This window comes from Dysidea avara, chromosome 3, assembly GCF_963678975.1.
Source record: "Dysidea avara chromosome 3, odDysAvar1.4, whole genome shotgun sequence".
Taxonomy (NCBI): Eukaryota; Metazoa; Porifera; class Demospongiae; order Dictyoceratida; family Dysideidae; genus Dysidea; species Dysidea avara.
Window position 1 is genome coordinate 34,015,918 of NC_089274.1, and position 26,929 is coordinate 34,042,846.

The window sequence follows — 26,929 nt, forward strand, 5'->3', positions numbered from 1 at the left end:
CTGCAGCTTCAATCTTAATTCAGTATGAGCAATTCCAAATAGCACCTCTTCTGCCACGAGTAGAGATCGCGTGATCGCCATTTGTATGTGCAATGGCGTTGAGTATTAACAATTGTAGGTTCCAGTTCTATTAACTGGGATTCACTACCAACTATACCCAAGGCTTCCTTGTCTGTTAACCTTATTTACAGTGGTAAATTGTGTTTTATCTAACACACATGTATAATAATCATTAGCTTGGCATTCAATCAAATGCTGTTATATAAGGTTGAAAGCTATGATTATAGCTCAACTCCTTTCGCCTAAACTGCACATTGATTCTATTCACTGGGCTACTTACAGAAGTTTAAATAAGGAAGTTTTGAGTAATTACTTGTTATGAAACAATGAACAACAGCAACTCAAGTTTTTCATGATTGAACTTTTAAGTGTATAACTTTGTTTGTGTGCATATACAGCTATTCAAGCTTAGAAATAGCAACGATAAAATCACATTTTACTGTAATGCATAGTGTGGCACATGAAAATCACGTCCGCTAACTGGTACAGAAAAGTTATTCTTACTCTCCATAAACAGCAGAATAGATCCATTGGTTGATGGAAAATGCTTTTTGTTTCAGATAGGAAACTTAGCCACCTACTTACCTAGTCTTACGATGCTTACAGATAGAATCTTTGAAAGTTCATTGCATACGTGTTGTTAGCCTAGAAGTAGTCTCAGTGCAGTATAATGCAAATTATATGTGCGCATACATATTATATAGTTATACAACGGCCAAGAGTGCTCTGCCTGATATAAAAGCACAAGCCTGAGGGCCGTCAGGCCCAAAGGCAAGTGCGTTTATACAGGCAGAGCACGAGGGCACGTTGTATAACTGCTATGTACCACTCACCTAATAGGTGGGGAGAGTCTCACAAGACAGCTGTAACACTTATAAAGGCCAGGTTTCTAACATCGATTGTGGGTAACCAAGCCGGACGTTGCGATGACGTTCCCCCTGCAGTACTGTAGCCACCTGAGATATTGAAAGCTAGTACGCTATGGGTTATATCATTAACCTGCAATCGCTCTTCGACTCTCATCATGTAGTGCTCAGCATGCCAGCGTGCCATATAGACTAAGCACCAGACTAATCGCCATAGTGATTCTCTCGAGCGAAAAAAGCAGCTAAATAGACGGTTTAAGTAAACAAAACCTAACTACTAAACGATACTAGTCTAATTCTTACTATTCACACTGGCTAAACTCGAATCTGGTGGCATGACAAAACTGGTTACCACAATCGAACGTAAAGGTTAGTATTATTTAGAATATATTTGTTTCATTGAGTCATTGTCGAAGTGGACTACAGTTTTTAATCTGGGCTAAGATGGCACCAGACTAGTAAGGTGTATAAGTACGTTTATATATATGTAGACTAGAGTTGTGGCTACCCACGTTGGCTTTTTCGATCGCCATTGGCTGCTTGTAAACATAATACGTATTGGTGACGTTATGGCCCACAATCGACCTTTACATGTCAGGGTATAAAAGAATTCGAGTGATCTGTGAAGTGTCTTTCCACCTATTAGGTGAGGTGTCGTAGTGGTCTTTGCCACCGGCATTTGTGCTATGCTACACAAAACCGCAGCCAGTGCAATATCTGTATATTGCACTGTGGTCGGTGCATTATGTAATAGTTATACCATGGCTGCAAGGGATTTTGCTGATATATACACCCAAAGCCCGAGGGCCGCAGGCCCGAGGGTGTATATGTCAGCAAAATCCCAAGCAGCCATGGTACAAGTGATATATATCACTTGGGGCACACTCACCTAACAGGTGAAAGAACTAATGAGAACTCATCCCATTTGTTTTATACAGTAACATATGAAGATCGATTGTGGTTTTAATAGCGTGGGCTAATAGCCATCAAAACGTTGTCCATACGTTAAAACGTCATTAATACGTTATTATGGTTCAACACGCAATGTTAGAAAACTTGCGATTGTGGGATGGAGTTTATATTGTTATCATTTTTGTACTAAGTTAAGCCAACTAACTTCGCTATTGGGACAGTAAGTAAGTTATTATATTAAGTTAAGTACTTAGAACTGTAAGTTACTAACCTATTTCAACGTAGCAGTAGTAGCTTTGCTGTTCCGTGGTCTGTTCAAAGGCTGATACACGGTGGGTAGAAATACGCATCCACAATCGCCCAAACAATTATTCTGTGCCTTCATTATCCTTTAGTAACAACCAACTACTCTATCTTAGCCTATGTACTAAGCTTAATTAGCAACCTCTACAAAACCGAGTCCCACAATACAAAGCTCTATGCCGCTCAATATAACGAGTCAAAGCGCATTGATTCTTTGAACTGGCTGGGTATCAAAGTCATTGGCAAACCGCTTTCCCATGATATTTCCCGGGCAATATGCGAGTTAAACACCGAGCAGCGTCTTTGAACTCCCACGCTAAAGTGGTATATATATAGTTATACAACGGGCACAAGTGCTCTGCCTGATATAAATGCACAAGCCTGAGGGCCGTCAGGCCCGAAGGCAAGTGCGGTTATACAGGCAGAGCACGAGTGCACGTTGTATAACTGTTATGTACTACTCACCTAATAGGTGGGGAGAGTCTCACAAGGCAGGTGGAACACTTATAAAGGCCAGATTTCTAACATCGATTGTGGGTAACCAAGCCTAACGTTGCGATGACGTCCCCTCTACAGTACTGCAGCCACCTGAGATATTGAAAGCTAGTACGCTATGGGTTATATCACTAACCTGCATTCGCTCTTCAACTCTCAGCATGTAGTGCCCAGTATGCCAGCGTGATCACTCAATCGCCATAAAGAGTAAGCGCCAGACTAATCACCATAGTGATTCTCTCGAGCGAAAAAAAGCAGCTAAATAGACAGCTTAAATAAACAAAACCGAACTACTAAACGATACTAGTCTAATTCATACTATTCACACTGGCTAAACTCGAATCTGCTGGCATGACAAAACTAGTTACCACAATCGAAACGTAAAGGTGAGTATTATTTAGAATACAATAGTTTTATTGAGTCATTGTAGAAGTAGACTACAGTTTAATCTGGGCTAAGATGGCACCAGACTAGTAAGGTGTATAAGTACGTTTATATATATATATATATGTAGACTAGAGCTGTGCCCACCGCGTTGGCTTTTTCGATCGCCATTGGCTGTTTGGTAAACATTATACGTATTGGTGACGTTATGGCCCACAATCGACCTTTACATGTCAGGGTATAAAAGAATTCGAGTGATCTGTGAAGTGTCTTTCCACCTATTAGGTGAGGTGTTGTAGTGGTCTTCGCCACCGGCACTTGTGCTGCTGCACAAAACCGCAGCCAGTGCAATATCTGTATATTGCACTGCGGTCAGTGTATAATGCACTCATTGCGGTCTACAAAACCGCAACCAGTGCGTTATAAGTTATAATGCACTCGCTGTGGTCTGCAGCAGTGCAATATACAAATTATGGCACTGGAGGTGCCTTTGAACTGCCCACGCAGAGTGGTATATTAACTTATAATGCACTTGTTGTGGTCTACAAAACCGCAACCAGTGCGTTATAAGTTATAATGCATTCGCTGTGATCTGCAGCAGTGCAATATACAAATTATGGCACTGGCGGTGCCTTTGAACTGCCCACGCAGAGTGGTACATATGCATACATACATACATGCATACATACATACATACATACATACATACATACATACAAACATACATACATACATACATACATACATGCATACATACATACATACATACATACATACATACATGCATATATACATACGTACATACACACACACACATATATGCATAATATATAGTCAAATGTACATGTATTATACACATATCCAAAACACAATAAACATATACTACTTACATACCTCAACCATTCCAATAATGAAGCCATAAGATTCCGACACTATTGGCCAGTGTACGTTATTCCAAAATGTTATTAACTATACAAAAGAACACCAAGTTACTGGATAAGGTACTAGATAAGGTACATACACAAAAGCACATGCACAGTACAAACATATTCTACTTCTGATATATGTATATACATGGTTGGGTAAACACATAAGCACGTACTTACCCTCTTAAAGGAAAGATCAGCACTTAAAGCAGATCGAGAAAACTTGACATTTTCAGTGACAGTATCAACCTATGAAACGCATATAGTAACATACACACTCTCATACATGTATGCGTACATGAATACACCATTCTCTTACTTCAATTAATGTAACTGCTCTCTTAATTTCATCATTACATTTGTTGAGAGCCAGACTAATCCAGTCGCCTACAAAACCTTTAAACCACTCATGGTATTGATTGAGATGTAATCCTCGCCTGCAAAGAAAACAAAGTACTTAATAAAAAGATGTAACCAATGTACTACATATTACTTTGAAGGGATGTTCTCAGCAAGCTTTAAAAGTTCATTGATGTACAAGTAGAGCTGGTAAGATGCAATCTCTCCTCCAGGTATACGATGTGTAGTATATTTAATAATTTGAGATGACAGCTACACAAGAATGTTTATATGTAATAATTGTAATCAAGTGATTTGCTTGATATATCATGTGTATGCATGTACCTTCATTTTCAGCTTCACAGGTTAATTTTACATTAGTCACAAAACTAAAACCCACAATTGATCCCATTAAGTACCACTATATTATAGCAGAGGAGATAACAAAGTTAAATCAAAGAATCTGATGATTTATGGGAATGCCTGGAATGCATTATTGAGAAATGGAGGAACCTGTTTTAGTGGTCACCTGTATAATGGCCACCTTTCTAAAAAGGTCAGCTTTAAATTCCCCAAGTGAGACGTTTGTACACTAATCCACCTGGCTATAAGGCCAAGAAATTTTGGCCCAAAGGTGACTCCAGGTCTCACTGTACAGTATATCAAAACATACTCCCTCCTAGTAGGGTTATATTTTGATATATTCCTTTCCTGACGGAGCTGACAGTAACAGTAGTACTATATGGCATTTATATACCTTCTCTTTTCTTTGAAGTGAGGTGTGAAAGTGGTATATTTCAAATTGTCCTGCTCATAACAAATATAGACAATGAAAATTAGAAAGTTTAAGGGATTATTTGGAATAAAAAGTAGTAAAACAAGGGAGGTCGCCTACACCTGCTAATGGACATTTAATCATACAGTACGGTAGTACTGTACAGAAAAGTGAAGTATCCATTACACTTCGTTGTCAGCTATGTTCAACCCGTTACACAGCATTTTGAATCAATAACTGTTTGAAAAGCTGTGCAATCCCCGTATACTGAAAGAAATGGTGCCGTGTGCCCCAGTTATATTGATTATCGTCTGGCTGAAAAGTGAAGTATCCATTACGCTTCGTTGTTGGCTATGCTCAACCCGTTTCACAGCAGTATGAATCAAAAACTGTTTGAAAAGCACTTCTGCTAACAAATTAGCCACTATGAAAAATACGGATGATTTCTGTTACGAAGGAAAGCCATCACGTGCTACCACTTTTTGTCAGAAAAGAGAATGGGACACAAAGGAGGACACTGGTAAGTCCATGAAGAATACATTGCACATACTGCGGTATGCCAAAAGGCACCTCTCGAGCTGAAGCGATGTCCAACAGTGAAAAAATCAAGCATGTAGCCTTAGCTGTTATCGAGGTACACTTGTCTGAAGGCATCAGTCAGTCACTCAGGCAGTAGAAAATTTGTTAAATAAATATTTCTTTAAAATTTCGTAGCAACTTGCTGAACGCATTTTGGGTTGATCTGAAAGCTTGTTTGGGCTTTGTTTTACCTAACCAATACTGCCTTATTGTCGTCGTCAGGGAAATTGAGGCTGTTTTTTGGATGATATTATTTTGTGGGCTACGCTTACTCCTTTGTGGTCCCTACTATACAGTACTATTGTACTGTATGATTACTGGCCTGTTATAAAACATACAAATGAAGAACTGCACAAGAAGTACATCTGCAATTATTCCAGTCAATATGGATGATTTCCTGTTATAAATAAATAAATAAATGTGATAGTCAGTACAGGAAAGCCATTTTGTGCTACCACGAGTACAAAAGTAAGTCCATGATGCACGCATTGTACACACTGTGGTATGCCAAAAGGAATCTGTCATGTTAAACCAGTGAAAAAATTAAGCCCGTAGCCTTAGTCATTATTGGTCTGAAGGCATCAGTTAGTTAGTTAGGTAGTTAGCCAGTAGAAAATTCCACTGGATATGTAATCAACCTGATACAATGATAGCATACATACAAACAACATATAGAGGCTATCCTTTTTAACAAGACCGTCCCAGTACTTCAGTAGTTATGTTTCAAGTGCAGTAATGTAAAAGTGCACTTTGTAAATTACTATAAAGGCCACTTCATGATTGACAACATTATGAATGAGTCTATCAGTAAGGTTTCACTGTAAACTGTAGAAGCCAACACCAGTGCAAAAATTTGAAAACATGGAAGTAGAAACACTCTGCACAGATACACAAATGTGTACATACATGTGCTTACATTGACAAATTACTAACCTGCTGGTCCAAAGCTTTAAACATTATCGTGTAATAGTCAATGCCAACTCTAAACCAACATAATAAATAACCATAAACACTAGTACACTGTATTAGTTTATGTATATTGTTTTGCACACATGTTAATTTGTACGTTTGCAAAAGCATGCAGTCTATGTATGCTACATACTTAATACAGTACTCCACGTTTTACATACATGCCGCACATATGGATTGTATATATACATACGTATGGATAACTACGTTTGTCCAGCAAGTATGCAAAGTGAAACATGAGTTACACTCACTCCTTGAAAATCGCTTGGACTTTAATTGCATTGCGAAGGCGTTGAATTACGTGACTGACTACTTCAACAAAACACAGCAACTGCTTTTTCACATCCTATCATGTGTAGGTGAAATTCTATGACTAACAGCATAAACATAGTGCAGTCTACTTTACCCCTAATATTGGAACAACTTCAGCTACCAGAGTGTCAAACCATATCTTGCAGGCTACCTGAAGTACCACAACGAATAAACAGAATTATACATGTACACATGTACAGTACATACCACACATGCTTCACGGATAGTAGTTTTTAAATTCTTCCCAGATCCTTCCAGTCTCTGTAAATGAGGTCTAATAGTGTACATCTCCTTGATGAGTCTGTGTGTGTGTACAGTGTATACAACAAATGTAAGCAAAAGCATAAATTTAAAAAACTATGTACAAATCTTTATTTGACATCAAAGATGAATGGCTGTGATAGTGTAATAGTGTTAATACTAGAGCTGAAATGGATATATAACAACTTTCACTATCCGGATATCTTGAACAAACCCTATCCACATAACATTCATATGAGTTTGTGGTAATGTTACAGTGTTACTTTGCATTTATTGGAATCAGTCTATCCAGATAGTAAGTTATTATCCAGATATTTGAACAATACCGATATCCGTTTCAGCCCTAGTTAATATGTAACAACAGAATTGTAACATAAACTTTTACAGCCATTTTTCCAACTATTACCTTTCTTTCTTTCTATACATTTGTGGTGGTCATTTTCTTTTATAGCTGAGTTGGCTTGGTATGGATATAACATTGTAGTGGGGACTGCCACAACATTATGAACTATTGATATTACATACGTAAGCATAAACTATCGGGTGTCTAAGTTTTGAAATATTTAGTGCTCTGAAATGGAATTTGGAGCAGTATATATTACATGTGGAAGTCCAAAAGTTGGTATGCCAAAACTGTACTGGCCATACTGCTACATGTAAATCCTGCCTTGTGAAAGAGAAGATGAAAAAGATAAATTTACTTTAAAGAATATGTATCTCAAAGATGCATACAGTAGCTTTACCAGCTGATTTAGCTCAAATGTGATAAGGAAGGTGGCCAATATTGAGGAGATCTTTACTGAAAACAATTAAAGCCATTTCAGCCTGGGAAGGACTGTATATGAACTCACATTCCACATTAATAAGGCTCTATACACGTGTGACTGTTCTATGGGTGAATGCTGTAATACAGTATACCAATCAGCCTTTCACCTATCAAGAAGCATGGTCACTATTACTTATTTTCACTGTACTATTCTTATAAAGCATAAAGCTAAACCAATAAGGAATCATATTTAAGTAAATAGATTGTCAAGAGGTGTGGTCTCTGCGTTAATCAACCAAGATCGTTGATGGGCATGGCCTTGAATCTGGAGGTATGGGTATCTACTGTGTATACAGTAGCTTTTACCATAACGTAAGCACTTTAAATAATTTTGTGGCATCTAAATATGTTGCTCAAGGAAAGTGTTAATTAATATGGAAAGTTCCGTTGAACAGAAAATGACAACCAGCTTGACTGAAGGTAAAAGGAAAGACAAGGTGCAGAGGGTATGCACTCGTTGGAACCCCAAAAGGTACATATCACTGGTGAGTTCGTAATTGTGGTGTAAACTGGTGGGCGTGCACTGCCTTGTGACTGCGGTCGGTCGGTTGGTCAGTCGGTCGGTCAGGCAAGCAGGCAGGCATGCAGACAAAAATTTGAGCTTTGGTGAATTTTTAAGATTCTATATTTGGCTGCCTGTTATGTGTTTTCTTGTTTTTTAATGCTGTATCAAATTTTGATTGCCTAATATCCGTAAAGATGATTTTTGTCATGTAAGTAAGATGCCTCTAGGATGATTTAAATTTTTTAAAGATGATATTTTAGATGGTGCATGTCATTTTAGGGGTGATTACTGTTTGATTACGAGGTGTCAATTACACCAACCAACACATGGTTCAACATTTGTGACTGGAATTCAGAAAACCAATCCAAATCGCTCATTAGAAGTTTGAGATAAATGGTTTTAAAGATTGTAAGCCATTGTAACTTGCCAAGGGAAGTGAGCACGCATATAAAATTTACACAAGAGATGCATCAATTTATTTATTTTCAGACTACTTCCAGTACTTGTAGAGTTTCTTGCCAAATAAGATAGAAAATCTGAGCAGTTGTACAAGCGAAGTAGTATCACAAGTACTCACAAAGGGGTAGGAGGTGGGGGTGGAGTGGTGGGCAAGAGTTTAGACTTCACAATGGAGGTACACCATGATTGAAGTCCAGACACCATATTACAGGGCTGTGCTGGCTCCTTTGTGGCTGACACATAGCAAAAAAACCACACAGAAAATGTTTGTTTAACTATACAAGTCCATCCACCTGTGCACCACTGATCCTCGTGAAGCCAGGTCCTTTACAAGGCCAGAAACCGCCATTTCAGCTTGCCACACCACCCAGAAAAGACGTCTGTTAAAACCAGCCTCAAGCAGTTTGAGTAATGCTGAGGGTTAAAACCACAATAGATTGGTAGTGTAGATATCCACTGATAGTGCTAGTTTGATGTTGCCTGAAGTGTGATTTGGATTAGGTTTGTAAACTCTTCTTTGAGATCACAAGCTGGTGATGTGTGACTAACTTCCTTTGAGGCCTGTTATGCACTGAGAAAATTGCTTCAATGATAATACTGTAGTTTTGTTTCATCGAAAGTAAGTATATTGTATACGATATCCACCTACAGCTGTACCCCCACCCCCCACCCCCCACCCCCCACTACACACACACACTTGACTTCTTGACTGCCCATTTGGAGATCTTTATCCCTGCCCCAAACATCTACAGGAAGTATAACCCAATTACAAGCATTTTGTTTAGGCCACGAGAGTGAACACCCCCAGGGAAGGTGGATGGGGCAAGGATCTAGGTCCATCCTCTCCTGCAGTGTACAATTTGCATACATGTTCTAAGCCCCATTGTTGAAGTGTAAATCCAACCCTGGTCTCCACCTGCTGCAGCCACATCACTAACAAGTGGTGTGTTACTAGGCCCCCAACCCCCTTACACACACATGCATGGTACGTACATATATGAAAAAACGCACAGATATACACAAGCACACAAATAACATACTCAACATGCAGAGATAGGTATTCAATTCCTTCTTCACTTTTGAAGCTAAATAACTCATGATGTCTTCCCAATGCTCCAATCAAAACATAATTCAAGACCTCCATGCATTTTATCAATTTTTGCATCTATAAAATAAATGCATAGATTATATTCTCAGCCACATGAGTTATCTGAAATACCATGTCTGGGATACCACAATACACATCAAGCTGGGTCCTCAATAACATTTAACATCCGGAATAAAATACTTGGAAATTTGGCTTTATAGTAATGCTTGATGCACTAAAATATGACAACTCAATGTTCTATCAAGAAGCCATAAAGTGCATAGTCTGTTATGACTCTTTTATGAACTTGTAGTGGAGCCAAACTGCACAAGTCCGTTCTTAGCACCTTTTCATTAATCATATGGTTAACTCTACACTTTCCTTTTAGCCATTTTCTCAGGATTCAGCTCAACGTGTACATACTATAAGAAACTAAAATTACAGTATGCAAAGTACGTAAGAATACCCAAAACACACTATGCATATATGTGTCAAGGAATATTGCAATCTCAGCACTAAATACAAGTAGAAGGAAACATTAGGAATTTTATGAGGATTAGGAATCAAAAAAAGTTGACTGGAGGGTTTGGGGATTTGATGTCCACTAGTATATCTGTAGGTATAGACAACCTTCTTTGTTTTACCACATTTTAGCTATTCTGTTGTTTCACTACTTTTCTTTGGTCAAAATTTCCAATTATTCTTTCTACTTGTTTGCTTACTTTTTAATAACATAATGAACCAGTGCATACCACATTAAAAGAAAGAATGGTACCAGAAATGCTATAAAAATAATTTCGTTCCAGAATGCACACCCCAACAATCAATTACATAACGGAGGTGGCCATTACACTTTGCTTCAGCTACAGGTGTATGCTTCGTCCGTTACACAATGTTATAAACGAAGACAAGTACGAGAAGTGTCACGGAATACAGCCACAGGGAAGCCGCATCTTGCTATCATGAATCGACACCTTGCGTTGTCAGCGAAAAGAACTGGAACACAAAAGAGGACAAAGGCAAGTCCATGATGTGTGTATTGTACGTACCACGGTTGGCAAAAAGGCACTGAACTGACATCGAAAAGTGAAGAAATCGAGCCCGTAGACTTATCCATTTTCAAGTTACATTTTATTTGGCTGGAGGTATCAGTTAGTTAGTCAGTCAGCGTAAAATTCTGTTAAATAGAAATTTCTTAAAAATTCATAGAAGCTTTTTGGAACGGTTCTGAAGACATTTTTGGGCTTGGTTGTGCCAAACCAATGCTGCCAAGCTGTCATGAAGAGAAATTGAGGCTGGTCTTAGGGTGACGGGAAAAGCCCAGTTCTTTATGATCCCTAACATACACTGCTACCATACTGCATGGTACTCTAAATAGAAAACTAATCAGAACTTGAATAGGCAGAGTTGGCTTTAGCATTTCAGGCAGTCATGATTGCAAGTAGATTGCTTTGTGTTATATTTGTTGCTGCTTTATAAACTTGCAAATGTGACTGCTTGTAGCTACTATAACTCAATAAAAAATCACGAATTCATTGCATTCAAAGGAACAACAGGCATACTATATACTATAACATCCTTATTTTACATGGCAAATACGTAGCTGCTTACCCATTCAGGGAATGATGTTAATACTTGTTTGAATTCTGACCCAGTAGGACTGGCAGGCAGTTGGTCCTGGTGTAGACTAATTGTTCTCACTACTCCAAAGTAGCCAATTATGGATAGTAGGATATTTTTGTCATACATATTTAGTAGTGAAAACACACTGCATTAAAAGAGAGGTCACATCTGTCAATGCTGGATGCATGCAGGTGTGTGTGTGCTTGTGTTTGTGTGTGTCTGTATGTATATATTTGTGTCTATATGTATGTATGGATGTGCGTGTGTACATACGTACATATGCACGTGTGTATGTTACGTACGTACATATGTATGTATGTATATAACATTTTCACACCTCAGATGAAAGGATTTCCAGAGGACATATTTACCATGTATACCTCTTCACAGGGATACAACTAAATGTACACCGGTGTACATTGAGCTGTGTCACGGGAAAGTGGTTGCACTTCAAAAGAGCAAGCCACTTCAAGTATAGCCTCGATGTAGATGAGGTATAGTGGTATCACCCTATTTGTTTTAGACTGAAGTTATAAATTAAAGCTCAAGTGACTATTATTACGAATTGGAGTGTTGCCACAAAACATTGTAATTAATCTTTTAACAATGCAATAGCATTTAAACACTGAGATTCATCCAACTGGACTGAGAATTGACTTTTCTGTGATATTCTTAGGATTCGTCCGTTCATTATAACAAATATAGATACACTGTTATGTGCTGCCTATAATATTTCAGGCATGCACATAAAACAAATCCAGTGGTTACACTCGTATTGGCATGGATGATTACTCACCTGGACAGGCCATTACGGAAGTGTTACATATTAACTTTAATATGGGCACTTGGGATTTGCCTGATATGTATTCCCGCAGCCCTTGGGCTTTGGGCATTCATAGCAGGCAAATCCCTCACGTCCATGTTACAACTATTATATGTAACACTTTCACACTTCAGATCAAAGGAGCTGCTCAGGCTACATTTCATATGTAGCCCAGCTAGCCGGATTACACACGAAATGTCGCCCAGGCTACATCTGGGCAGCAATTGTAAAGCCAAAATCAATTGTGGAGATAGATTAATACTAGTATGCATGACTTGGATTTCATCATGAAAACCACTCAAATGGAAAGCACTTCGCTATTCTCGCTATTCTACGAGTTGAAACACATTGGGCTAAGGTGAAAACTAGTGCTATAACTTATTCACCAATTGTTTCAGTGCATTAATATGGACCACACTCCCATCACAAAGTTACCACTCTGCAAGAGGTAACCACTCTACAAGTAAGCTTACCTATCTAGGCCTTTAGTAAACTTCATAATTATTCCATAAGATTCAATAGCACTGATTAAAACATTAAACTCGTGTAACAAAAATTCACCGTGATATCTCTAGGATGTGTCCATTCATTGCAACCGAACATAACAAGAAAGTACTAGCTGCTGACCTATAATTGAAACTTTTAGGCATGCAAATACAATATATCCAGCGGTTGCACTTGTATTGGCTTTGGGTGATTGATCAGCCTAATACAGATGGAGGAATTTACATATTTACATATACCACTTTCACACCTCACTTGAAAGGGAAGAGAAGGTGTATAAGTGGTATAATAGCACTGCTATCAGTGCTCAGGAATGCATTAAATGGAGGTAGGAACTTGTATATACTACCTCCATTTCTCATTAATGCATTCCAAGCATTCTCAGAAATCATTCAATTTCTTTGATGAAACTATGTGATCTCCATTGCTTTTAAAAAAAAAATCTAGTGACACTTCACAGGATCGATAGTGGGCTTTAGTTTTGTAAAGTGAGCCAAAGCATAAATAAGTTGCGGACTTGGAGAAGATAGTTCATTGTTTTACGAAGGTCACAGGTCAGTTTATATTGCTGTTTTTCTTGCATTCTAGTCATTGTGGCGATGTCCAGACACTGGGCGTAGCACTTAATTGATTTAGCCATTATAGTATTAACATATTCACTACTTGAGTTTATTCATGGCTAGTAAAGCAAGTACTTTTAGTGCACTTGAATCGCCTTTATATTGCTGTTTTCACACCTGGCACAATGTCACACACACACACACGCACGCACGTACGCACGCACACACACACGTACGTAGTGACTGGGCGTGGTGCAGCCATTATAGCGCTGTAAACATATCACTACTTTAGTTTATATATTCATGGCTAGTATAGTAAGTACTTTATAGTGCACTAAAGCTTCATTATGAGCTGTTCAGCTCACATTTGGGCTTAATTGTGTACCCACAATCGAAGCAATCTGCACACTCATGTCAATACACTTATGTTCAGCCTCTCAACAGCGCCTTGTCATTGCTCTTACAACATTATCCTCAACTGAAATTCACATGGTTCCATACAAATACACTCGTGAAGCATTCCTGCAGTTTCCCACACTTACAGGTGAGTCACCCAAGTTGAATATATTAGTTGTAACATGGGCACTTGTGAATTGCCTAAAATATATGCACTTGCACTCGGGTTATGCCCTCGTACTCATGCACATATTTCAGGCAAATCACTCATACCCATGTTACAACTACTACATACTAGCAGTAATACAGGGCATTTGGGCTTTGCCTGACATACATCCATACATACATACAGTATACATGCATTCATACAAATACATACACACATACATACGTTTATACATACAAAAGTACAAGAAAAAAATAGGAATTTTAAATTATAGTCGGTTCGCGTTTACCAGAGCCCTCGTTTCTTGTTAATAACTTTTGTTACATGGGCCAGCTGCCCAAACATTTAGTAGTGCTGTGAAGCCCTTTAAATGTGGAACTGGTAATCAAAAAAGTGCTTTGATACAGGCAAAAAAATATCCCATTCATTTAGTATAGATTCAGGCATGCAAACATGATTACAACATGAAAACATGCTTGTTCCAGTACAAAACCATTGGGAGTGAACACATGTTCACCTCTTTGATATTACTATATTTGGCGGGGGCTCAGGTGAACGTGTACTGACTATAGAGTAGAGACAGTGAATAGTGCTGCAATAAAAAGTACTGAAACAAGTTGGATTGGAGTAGTACGCAATGCCCAAATGCTGTAAAACAATAAGTGAATATCCCTACTGTGCTAAAATGCACAGTAGGGATATTCACTTCTTATTGGGACATTACGTACTACTCCAATCCAGCTTGTTTCAGTACTTTTTATTTGCTTAACCAGTCACAATAATATATAGAGTTAAGCACAGTACTATATACTAGATCATGACTCATACAATAACAATTGATTAGTGGGCGTGGCTCTACATAAGTCTGTAGACAATAACGGATGTGGATTCATGTATACCTACAGACTGATAAATGGGCGTGGCTATCATATGCCTACAGACAGTAATTTACATAAGTGGGCATGGTTCACGAAAGAAGCAGGGCTACGCTATGACATATTCATACACATCCACATTATTCACTACTTAATTTAGCACGTGATCCAATCCAGGTCAGACCCGAATAATCTGACCTGGATGACCCAACACGGTTTTAACGCTGTTACTATGCTATATTTATTGACTAACATGTGGCTAGTTTGCTGGGAGTTGCTCTCACTGATTGATATTAACTACAACTTCGAAAACCACTGAGCCACATGTAGGCTTGAATACATCATGCTCTTTAAATTACCTATTATTCTTTCTGGCAATTCTTTTTTTACTCACCTATTATTCCCAAAATTATTCCCAAAGATTCCTGGAGTAATTATTGGAATTGTAAAAGTCAAATGGATGTTTTTCTTCTGCAGCTGAAAATATAACCATTTGCAGGCACAAAAACTATACTCGTAGATCAAGATACTCTAATAGAGCAGTCACAACCAAACTTATCTGACTGTTCTATTAGGGTAAGTGACTGCTCTATTAGAGTATCTTGATCTTTTGCCCGATATTGTGCTAGCAATGATTGTGGATGTTCCTTTATGAATTTTTCTGCAATACTACACGAAAAATGTGTGAATTCTAATTAACTATTCCGGAAGATCACCCTATTATTCTGGAATCATTCCCGATTCTTTTTACCACCGATTATTCCAAAAATTATTCCGGTATAATGTATGCATGCCTAGCCACGTGTGTTCAAATAGTTTGGTCCAACACTAAACTAACCATGCGTATTCGAATAGTTTGATGCAACATACACTCATAGGTGGAAGCCCTACTGTAGTCTATTAACACTATCAGCAGAGAACCTTGACTAATGGCCATGGAAAAGAAGGATAAAAGGTAAGACAATAGCACATTTATCAATACATCAAAGGTATTTTTCTTTTATTGAATTACAGTAGGTTGTAAAAAAAGTTGTTTTGTAATTATAATTACAGTGTGATTACTAAGTAATTACACATGTTTGTACTGCAATTAGATTTTGACCGTAATCCATAATTATGTTTAAAAGTGGTTTTTCACCAGCCATATTTTCATAATTACCAATAGAGCATAATTCGTAATCACACTTTTGTAAATGCTACTACAGCGTAATTACAAAACGTAAACTTTTTTGCAGCTTACTGTAGAAACGCTTCTGTAAAAGAACTAGAGTTGTAGCTGTAGCCAGTTTTCCACTACGCTTGACTGAAGGCACCAGGCAGGCTAGGCAGGCAGGCTAGGCAGGCAGGCAGGCAGGCAGGCAGGCAGGCAGGCAGGCTAGGCAGGCAGGCTAGGCAGGCAGGCAGGCAGGCAGGCTAGGCAGGCAGGCAGGCAGGCAGGCTAAGCAGGCAGGCAGGCTAGGCAGGCAGGCAGGCATTAGAAAATTCAGTTGAATAAAATTTAAAAACAAATTCTGTAGCAAATTGACAGAAACATTTCGGGTCGATCTGAAGACATTTTTGGGCTTGATTTTACTTAACCAATACTGTCATGTTGTTGTGAGGAAAAATCAAGGCAGATTTTTGGGTTATATTATATCACAGGCCATGCCCTCACCTATCGTACTGTATGATACATACAGCTGTGCATACATACATACGTACCTACATACGTGGGTACAAGCATACATACATACATATGTACCTACATACACACGTACAGTACGTATGTATGTAATGGTTGTGGCACTGGTGGGGGTGCATTGCCTGATATGTATGCACTCACACACTCGGCCCCTGAGCGTGCAACATATCAGGCAATGCACCCAACATACATATGTATGCATGTACAGCTGTATGTATGAATTGCCTGATATGTATGCACTCGCGCACTAATTAGTGGCCAGACTGTGTGGCCAAAAGGAAGTACTTAGCCATGTTACAATTATTTGTAAACTGGTTTACAACTGAATTGTATCACTGGCAGCAGCCTTTGATCTGCCCATGCACCATACTACAAGTGCATATGTATGTATGTATGTATGTATGTATGTATGTATGTATGTATGTATGTATGCATGTATGTATGTATGTATGTATGTATGTATGTATGTATGTATGTATGTATGTATGCATGCATGTATGTACATATATACTGTATGTATTTACAGGCTGTATATATGACCGTCTCAGCGAAAACCCATCTAGTTCGCACAATTAAAAAAAAAAAAAATTCACTCACCATTATCTGCAGTGTCCAAGGAATAGATTACCAAATTTTTAGCTTTCTGTGGTGTGTAGTTTTGAAATTACAGCGCTAGAAAGTAGGAAGAACAAGAAAATCGATTTGTACAGTGACTATACTAAAAATAAGCTACAGGCGCTTGCATTCGCAGTCATAACTTCCATTTGGATTAGTCTACAAAGTTTGAATTTGGCTTACAATGTTCACCATGGATTGGCAGATCAACCAAGGTATAGTTTTAGCCTTGCAGTCACTTGCGCATAGGCATATGAAGGCAGTTTGTTAGAAGAAACGATGATGATCTTGTTTATGTTTACCGCATCGTAAACAAATGCACGTGACACCCATACCGTTGAAGCTACAAAAACCAAACAAAGATTTTCAAACTCTCCATGAGCAGGCGAATAAGATGGTATATAGTTTTAATCGATTTGAGTCTTCCTTCTTCAAGTACTGGCCCAATAAAAACTTGCATATTTTTTCTTGTAGCATGCATAATTTTACAAATTATTTTTAAATTCTCAATACACATGCTTGTGCAAACTAGGCGGGTTTTCGCTGAGACGGTCACATATAACAGTTACAGGATGGCCCTTGCTACCTTGCCTGATATGCACACCCAAGCCCTGTAGGCTCTATGGTAAGGGCATACACATCAGGCAAATCTTCGCGAGAGCACATGATACAATTACTGTAGTAATAAGGACAACCAATCATCTAAGTTAATACGAGTGTAATATAAAGAATGTGGTGATCCACTTTCAAACACATGCTAAAATGCTACAGCACTAGGTTTCACCTTGAGCTAATATCACAATGCCATGTGCTCAGTAAGTTGCAATCACATAATGATAATAGTTAGTGTTGCTGGTGATTTTAATTTGGAAATTGAGGTAGGATTCGCCAAACTGTCAAATTAAAATGTACCATGTATACAGTATGTACCCAAAATTTTGCTTTTTAGATAGATGGTTTCGTACATATGTATGTGTGTGTATACACAATAACTTTAACAGTACATCTACTAGAAGACTAGTTATATAGGATGTAGCTGGCTATGGTACATCTATCTATGTAGATTGCACTTTTTAAAATAAAATTTTAGGCTGGAACAGAGTGAAGTATTGCCTATCTGATTAATACCATGACTTCTACCAACAACACTCTTGTACAAATACTTCTACACAGTGAGAAAAGAAGATAAAACTGATAGACAAATGGTACAATCTGTATAAAGGAATTTACTTTGTTATAAATACTATTGCAAACGAATATACAACAACTTTATATAGCCACAGACAAGCACAAAATTATAGAGCAAATTATCAATATTAACATATATCTTTTGGCTTTGCATGGCATTGAATCAGTAGGTATTTTTCTGCGTTGGTGGCATTTGGTGCACTTGTTTGTCTCTTACATTGTCATTGCATCTGTAGATAAGAAGAACAATGATTAGTGTAAAAACAAACCTCAAACACAGTTTATGGCTGGCTTTGGAGTATTTAAAATACATGAAGTCCATGCAAAAACAGCCAAGCTATATAAAAAGGATGCGGCCTTCAAACAGCCTGAGTGAAAAAAGTCATGAAATCAAAGGTGATGTTAACGTCAAAGGCGGCAGCCTCATGGCCTCCATGAAATGCTACAATGATGTTAATGTCATTAACATCATTGCAGCTATTTCATGGCTGCCACCTTTATTTCACAACTTTTTCCACCCAGGCTTTTTGAAGGCCGCATCCTTTTATACAGCTTGGCTGTTTTTGCATGGATAAAGATGATAATAAGAAACTCAGGAAGTACAACTCATACTCAGGGCAACAGAGAGCTTAATTTGGCACTATGCTGTATATCATGGCCCAACAAAAGTTGCAGCTCATTTAAATTCACTGTGGAAGATTCAAATCAATGAATTAATAGCCAGGCAGTTAAAGTTAGAAGACACATTAAGTGACGAAGCATGCAAGATTCAGAGAAAGCAAAAGAAGCAATTAACTACATCAATCTAAGAGACTCAATAGAGTGTTAGACAGAAGCATCCAAGAAGCAAGGGGGTCTCTTGATCCTACTGTGACTACTGTCACTACTGGAAATATGGTGATGGGAACAGCAGAAGGTACTGTTGCAACAAGAGATGTGACCAAGCTTAGGCAACACAATGGGCATTTTATTGATGGTCACACTATATCACTAAAAGCTGGGTTAGGTCTCTGCTAAATCATATAGTATACGCACAGCAATGTCAGGGTTTGATAAAGTTAAGTAGTTAGCTGAAGTTGGTGCAGTAGCTGTGTATATGTATATCCTACTTATTAGATGTGTACTACACATGTACCGATAGAACATACATATGCATGTATGTCATACATGGTATGTGTGTACACTACACATGTAAGACACACCCATACGAATCATTTTGAGTGACTAAAACATTGTACAACAGTCTTATCAACTCACATAGAGGCTTGTTGTAGTGGAGTGATTCCATTCATACCAGCATCAAGTGAAATTAGCTTATGACCAAGTGGTGTAATCTTTGCATTCCATCCAACAACGTATTTTCCAGTCTGTGTGCACACACACATACATAACAAAAGCAACAAAGACAATATCTTCAAGTGCATTGTGAAAAGATGACAACAAACACATACAGACTAGTGATGTACCAATACTGATACAAGTATCAGTATCAGCCCTATATTAGTAAAGCTAGAAATGCCCAATACTAACTGATATGTTGTATGACATCATTTAATTGCTTTTCAAGATAACAGCATGCATAGCGCATAGAATGGACTCCAAGAGCTGGTATAGTTTCCAAAAGTTGTTTTCTATGTTTGTGATTTCATAACTTTATGTGGGTTTGGTCAATGTTAAGGAAATCTGGACAGGTGGTACATACAACCATTGTAGTTATACAAATGGAAATTGAAGCCATACCAACATGAATTTTTCCCTACAATGATGTAATAACCTATTAGATTCAGTATTTTACATTCTTCACTTTCTTTTTTTTTCTTTTATTTTTTCTCATTCAAGCTACAAACCTGAATTTTGTAGGAAAGGAGTACTGTGATAGCTATTTTTGAAATTATCTTTTATTTCAATGTTATTATGAATTAAAGGATAACAAAAAGCTCAGCCAATGACACAACAATGACAGTAAATCTTGGTATACAGATATAATAAACATGTACAAAAATGTTTGAAAGCAGATTTTTCAATATGAGAAGTTACAGTTTTTTTTAAAACCAGCATTAACCTTTGGAGGAATGCATGTTTATATCAAATGGAAGGGTAAATAACTACTGTAACAACAGAGGCTTACTTGTTAAAAAGCAATGAAGAACAGCAAATGGTTTGATCGCAATGCGATATTCCAAGTTAATTAGTATTTGAATCACGTGAGCTATATATGGCCTTACTTCCCATCAAATGATGAGTTGGCTAACGGTTATTTGGAGTGAATATGAGGACCAACTAACAATGATCGAGTTACAGATCATTTTCTAATGGTATGTAAAGGATATGCGTGCTTTCAAAGTAGAATGCATATCCTTTCAAAGTAGAATGAATATCCATTATTTTCTCGTTATGTTTTAGTCCTCATGTTTTGTTGTAGGGTAATTCCCTTTGTATCATTTTAATCCTTATTACATCACAATTAAAATGATGTTAGCCATAGGATAAACACTTTGAAAACTACAGCACTTTGTTTACAATCATGTGTAGCGGCTGATCAAGTTATATAGCATTTCACGCTTTTGGAAAGTTATGATGTCAGGCACTATATAGGCCATGACTTCTTTGAAAGAAAAAGAAGCCTGCCACTAGCATTATTAGTACAGTAGAAATGGCAATAAGCCACAAAATAAGATTCATTGAAGCCTGCTATCCTCATACAAAACAGCAAACTGCAGTTGTTGAGATGAGCTAATGCAAGCTGGTTTAGTAATTCCTGTGTGACAAAGTAATGGTATTGGTTCAGTATCGGCCATTTTCACCTAAATGTATGGGCAGATTAGTAGTGAAAAAGTGGTATAGGTACATCACTAATACAGATATGTAGTAAATATACAATGCTATGTACGTGTATGCAAATTTTCACTAGTATATTAAAAAATTATTCATTTAAAACGAAGTAGGAATCCAAGTGATAAAAAGTAGTGAAACAAGAGATAAATGATGGCATTACAGCATCAATACCAACACCGAGCTATGCTGTAATACATCATTTATCTCTTGTTTCACTGTTATCACTTGGATCCCTGTAAAGTTACAGGTATCTACCGAACGTAAGCACTTTAAATAACTTTCATGGCGTCTAAATATGCTGCTCAAGGAAGGTATTGATACAGAAACTTAATGCCTCAATATACATGAAGATGATGACCAGCCTGATTGAAGATAAAAGTAAAGACAAGGCGCAGAAGGTACACACTCATCGGAACCCCAAAAGGCACATCCCACTGGTGAGTTTGTTGTTGTGGTGTAAAATGGTGGCAGTGTACTGCTTTGTTTGGCCTCCAGCCTTGCAACTGTGGTCAGACAGGCAGGCAGGCGGGCGGGCGGGCGGGTGAGCAGGCAGGCAGGCAGGCAGGCAGGCAGGCAGGCAGGCAGGCAGGCAGGCAGGCAGGCAGGCAGGCAGGCAGGCAGGCAGGCAGGCAGGCAGGCAGGCAGGCAGGCAGGCAGGCAGGCAGGCAGGCAGGCAGGCAGGCAGGCAGGCAGGCAGGCAGATGAACATTCAAGTTTCGGTAATTTTTTAAAAAAATTCCATATTCAACCACCTGTAAGTGTTTTCTTGTTTGATGGGATGTTTTTAATAGCAGTATTTTAGGCAGTGCATGACACTTTTGGGGGGATCCCTACTTAAACAGTACTACTGTACTGTTTGATATTATATACACAAATTATCACTGAAAGTTAGTACACGTAGAAGGGTTCCATCAGTAGCAATATTCAGCAAATCTGATGGAACTTTGAGCAGTTATTTGTAAAAATCCACATACTAAACTCTAATATAGGGGTTTGATCATAATCTTTGTTGATTTACAAGCAATTCTTCTTGTTTTGTGGATAATCTTCTATGAACATGAACAATATGACAAAATTCAGTTGAATCAAAAATGCACATACTTTCCCTTTTACTTGACTCCCAGTAGTGGATTTATATTAGCTAGTAAATAATCACCAGGAGATAAGGCTTTCAAAAAGCAGTTTTTGGTGTGCATTCTAATACAAAAATCATTAGCATTTTTCATGGCACCTTACTTACGTAGGTGCCTTCAAATGTATTTGACTCCACACACACAATCACACATACACACTACAACACATGTACCCACACATGCACGCATGGACACACATACACATAAACAGACAGACAGACACACAGACAGACACACATACTATACCATGTGAGATTCAAAATCCAGTACAGCTGCAGTAAGCAGAAAATGATCCTTCAATGTTTCAACTTCATCCACTGTAGGCTAAATACATCAATGTATAGTGGAAAAATGTAATACGCCTACAATTCCTTCACTTTAACAAGGTGAACTTGTATTGTAACTTGTCCGTATCTGTGCTTATTGTGGCGACTATGAAATGTCAGCGTCGTTTCCCTTGGGAGAGTACTGATATTCTGGATGAGTATAAAAACACATAGTATGTCAAAACTGACACTCGTTTGGTAGTATATATCAAACACTTGAAATAAAAGCAAAATGTTGGAAGAATACTTACTACTCAATTTTAAATAGAATTGCATGTAATATGCTGCAACACAATCTTTGTTAATACATATATGCATATACACACATGTATAGACCTACATGCATACATGTGCCATATAGAGGGAAACTGGTGAAAACTTTGGTGAATTTGGTGATTTTCTACAAATTCGCCAAAAGTTTAATTCGCCAATTATTTGCAGCGCCTGAGATTAACACCTTTATAGCTAAAGATTGAGCTTGAATTTGCCGAAGTTGATTATGCATGCCAAATACAATCTAGCTGGCTGTTTATCCCTGCCAAAGTTTCCCACCATATGATATACGTACATACCGATAATGGCATGAATGCTCTTCCCATAAAACTGTTGTGTTCTCCAAGATCCTTTAAGAAACTAAAAACATAAAAAAATGGTTATTGATTTTTATAGTACACACCAATGTGACACCATACGTACATCAGGAAAAATTACCATCATAACACTTTTGCCATTAGCTGTATTGCCAAAAACTAAAACGACATATCATTATTAACAAACCAGCAATCTACTAATTGTTGGTACAACCTATGAGAGAGTTTGGTAAGGGCACTGCAACACAGCCATTTCCAATAGGTGAACAAAAATTGTGAGCAGTATTTCATGTCATCAGAAATCTAACAAGTTATCACCATGCAAGTTTCCTTGGATCAAGCAGAGCTACTAATGTTCTGAGATACATAACTAACAGATACAGATGTAGCAGCAGCTATATACCTTGATTCATCTCTGCTAGTCACACTGTTTTCAATTTGTGTACATTATATGTTTAGTCTAAAGTTTTAAAGACTAATGTTCTCAATGTTAAAATTATTAGTGTTAGTCACTATCCCACTAGGGACCTACAAGAAGGCTACAGAAAACTGTGTCAGAAACATCAAAGTAATTCTGTTGAACCTTTGTTTGTTTCTGCATCTCAAAATCAAAGGAGATGTGCTAACAGTTCAATGAAACTTGTGCTTAGAGTGTGTACCATACAAAACATGCAAGTTTTGTTGGTACTATCACATACATAATCATATCTACTAACTATACATCTTACTAAGTTAACAGCCAAGCTTGCCAGCCAAGCCTACCCCATACTTAGAAATTGTTCAAAACTTCTTCAGGAACATGTTTGCCTGTCATACATTCCTCATAGATAACATACCACATACCTTACAAATGTCTATACGCTACGTTTATTCTTAATTCTTACAAGTGCACATAAGTAAACTAAATACCAAATAATAAGAAGCACATATCCACATAAATTTCCCACAAAATACTTGCAATAATTAGTTCTAAAGAGTTCACAATCTTAACAAAGAACATTCACAAACACTATGTAACCCTTAAACCCGCATAATCCAGAAAACTGGATTTGATAAAAAAAAAAAAAAAATTGAAAATGCACAATACTTTTGCCAATCTACATAAGCGGTTACAAACAAGCATATCTCATGAAGCGTTTATCTGATCACTTCGAAAAACAGATTTTATTAATTGGCAAAGAGTAAGCTATCTGCCAGTATATAAACTTTCAACATACAAACAAGGAACTCACTCACTACGATGCGCTGAATCATTTTCAGTCTTTCCACGTTAGTATCGCCACTGTGTTCGTCCGACAGCGACGTTATCACATGATATCTATATATCAGCTGAATCGCCATCACGTGAGGAGTAACATGACACCAAGCAAAAGTCAATACAACAAAGTACGGCCAAGTTATGGCCCTTTGTACACCATTATGTGAAGAAGGATGACAGAAGGATAGGTCTTTTACTCTTTCAAAGTGAAGCGAGTATCTCTGAGTTGGATGGACGCAACGAAGTATGGGACCATTCAGACCAAAATTTAACGGTGAGTAAGATGGTGTTTGTTGCTTTTAGATAGCTTTAACAGTTTTTGTGTTATAGAGTTTAGTCATACAAGGCATGCATGCGATCCAGTTTACTGGATTATGCGTTTTCAGTGCTTGCGTTTTATAAAACAGCTGCGGGTTTAAGGGCTAAAGACAGAAATTTAAAAAAAAGATAAAATAAAAATACAAAACGTGACTAAAGTAAGTAGTAGTACAGGCAACAATACATTTTTGCAACTCCATGTACTGAATTACCTTCCAACATTACCCAAGTGTACATCTTTCAATTTCACTGCAGTTTCTTCACCATCCCTAGAGTACCAGCACGCAAGCAAGTGAAATACACATGTAGGTGGCAAGTACATTTAAGTTATAGTTATAACAACACATCTGTGAGTTTTGTGGCCCTCAGGCATCATGAGATATAAAGCAAATGGGTGTGCTACTACTGTTTTGTAGTATGAGGTGTGCACGGATCAAAGAAGCCCTTTTTCAGGCGGAAGGAAAAAGAACGTTAAGGCTCTTTCTTGCTAAGGCTATTCAAATATTGGCTATTGGTGAGAACTGTGTCCATGGAAGGATGATATTGTCTTGGTGATTTGCTAAATATTAGTTTTGCATGAACCAGTGCATGGTGTATCGACATCAATTCAGCCCAGCTATTGCACTGCTTCCCATTCAGAGCATGAGTATTTAGAATGTTCATCATTGAGTGTAATAGCAATGTAATAGGCTTGAATATTGAAAAGGCTGTAAGCTACTTAAAGTCTTACTACATATGTGTAGGTTAAATGTTGCTATTACTCATTTTTACAAATTTCAATCATACGCTAGCTACTTGTGCTTCATTTTTTGTTATAATACTGTAGCTGTTACTTTGATTTCTAACAAACTAAAAAGATTTAGGTATGATGGTTAAACCAACTGTGTACAGATTTTCAGCTTCTTCCAATAAGCAGTTTACCCTATAGTCATGACAACATATAGGTGTTACTTTGTGTGCACAATTGTGTATATTTGAATTCCTGTTTATTAAATATTTATTATCTACTTAGCCAAATGTATGCTCTGAAAAGTTTCATCCCTGTATGCCAATAACTTTGGGAGTTACAACAGCCCTACAAAGTAGCAATAGCAGAAAGATTAATTTGTACAGCAAGTATAGGATACAGATGCTAACCAAAAGTGATTGTAACTTACAAACAGCATGACATAATTATGGAGTTGAAATTTGCACCATCATGTTTGCAATGAATAGGGGAATCGATTACTCAGTAAGTTTTTCCTTATATCACCTTTCTTCACTACATACTGAGGCGATATTGATAAAGAAAACCTGACTGTGTACTATTGGTTTGATGTGATGTAAACAAATGCCATAACTTGCATATCCTTGGGTCTACTGCAATGAAACAAAAGATTTTTGAACTCCACTTGAGTAGGCAGGATATCTAGGCTTATACTGTTAGACCCTTTCTTTACAAAGAAGAGCTCAATTTTAATAATTTATGCAAGTATTTCACCCATTGTATTCAATGCTTTATACTACGAATTCAGGCTTGCACGATTGTGTCAGGTTTTCGTAGATCTGGTAACATTTAGCAATTCGTTAATTATTTTGTGATTGGTAATTACATTGCTATGTACTGCTAAGGAAGGGTAACCTGAACGACCTACTTTAACAAGCAAATTATGCACAGAAGTATCTTATAGTGTGTCTATTGTGTTATCTCATGCAAATTGTTTAGAGAAAGCCTCAAGGCTACCTTTCATTTTGTTAAAGTATAGATGTTCCTCTTTTGTCTCTAAGGATTTCATTATTTATGGTAGCCTACGAAGCTAGATTCATCGTTTTTCGGTTGTTTTACAAGTACACAAAAATTGGAATTTTCAACTAGAGTAGGGACCATAGCACATCGATAAAAAGTACTGAAACAAGCTGGAGTAGTGCATGATATTAAATCACAGTAAAACAATAAGAAGCGTTATATCCCTACTGGGCTCAAGATACCATAATGGAAAT

At 37.7% G+C, this 26,929-nt stretch overlaps 1 protein-coding gene across 1 annotated transcript in view; it reads right to left on the reverse strand.

The window, feature by feature from the left end:
• The window catches only part of LOC136250806 (protein unc-13 homolog 4B-like), an 83,617-nt gene that overhangs the window by 23,055 nt on the left and 33,633 nt on the right, over positions 1–26,929 (reverse strand). Inside the window, exons 10-24 of the mRNA XM_066043106.1 lie at positions 25,162–25,218; positions 23,356–23,416; positions 22,835–22,933; positions 22,704–22,781; positions 19,747–19,856; positions 11,670–11,826; positions 10,012–10,136; positions 7,128–7,221; positions 7,015–7,071; positions 6,860–6,954; positions 6,573–6,621; positions 4,440–4,558; positions 4,266–4,383; positions 4,127–4,195; positions 3,915–3,989 (exon numbers count right to left, since the gene is read on the reverse strand). Coding sequence (XP_065899178.1) covers positions 3,915–3,989; positions 4,127–4,195; positions 4,266–4,383; positions 4,440–4,558; positions 6,573–6,621; positions 6,860–6,954; positions 7,015–7,071; positions 7,128–7,221; positions 10,012–10,136; positions 11,670–11,826; positions 19,747–19,856; positions 22,704–22,781; positions 22,835–22,933; positions 23,356–23,416; positions 25,162–25,218 — 1,363 coding nt within the window. The remainder of the gene's footprint in view (positions 1–3,914; positions 3,990–4,126; positions 4,196–4,265; positions 4,384–4,439; positions 4,559–6,572; positions 6,622–6,859; positions 6,955–7,014; positions 7,072–7,127; positions 7,222–10,011; positions 10,137–11,669; positions 11,827–19,746; positions 19,857–22,703; positions 22,782–22,834; positions 22,934–23,355; positions 23,417–25,161; positions 25,219–26,929) is intronic.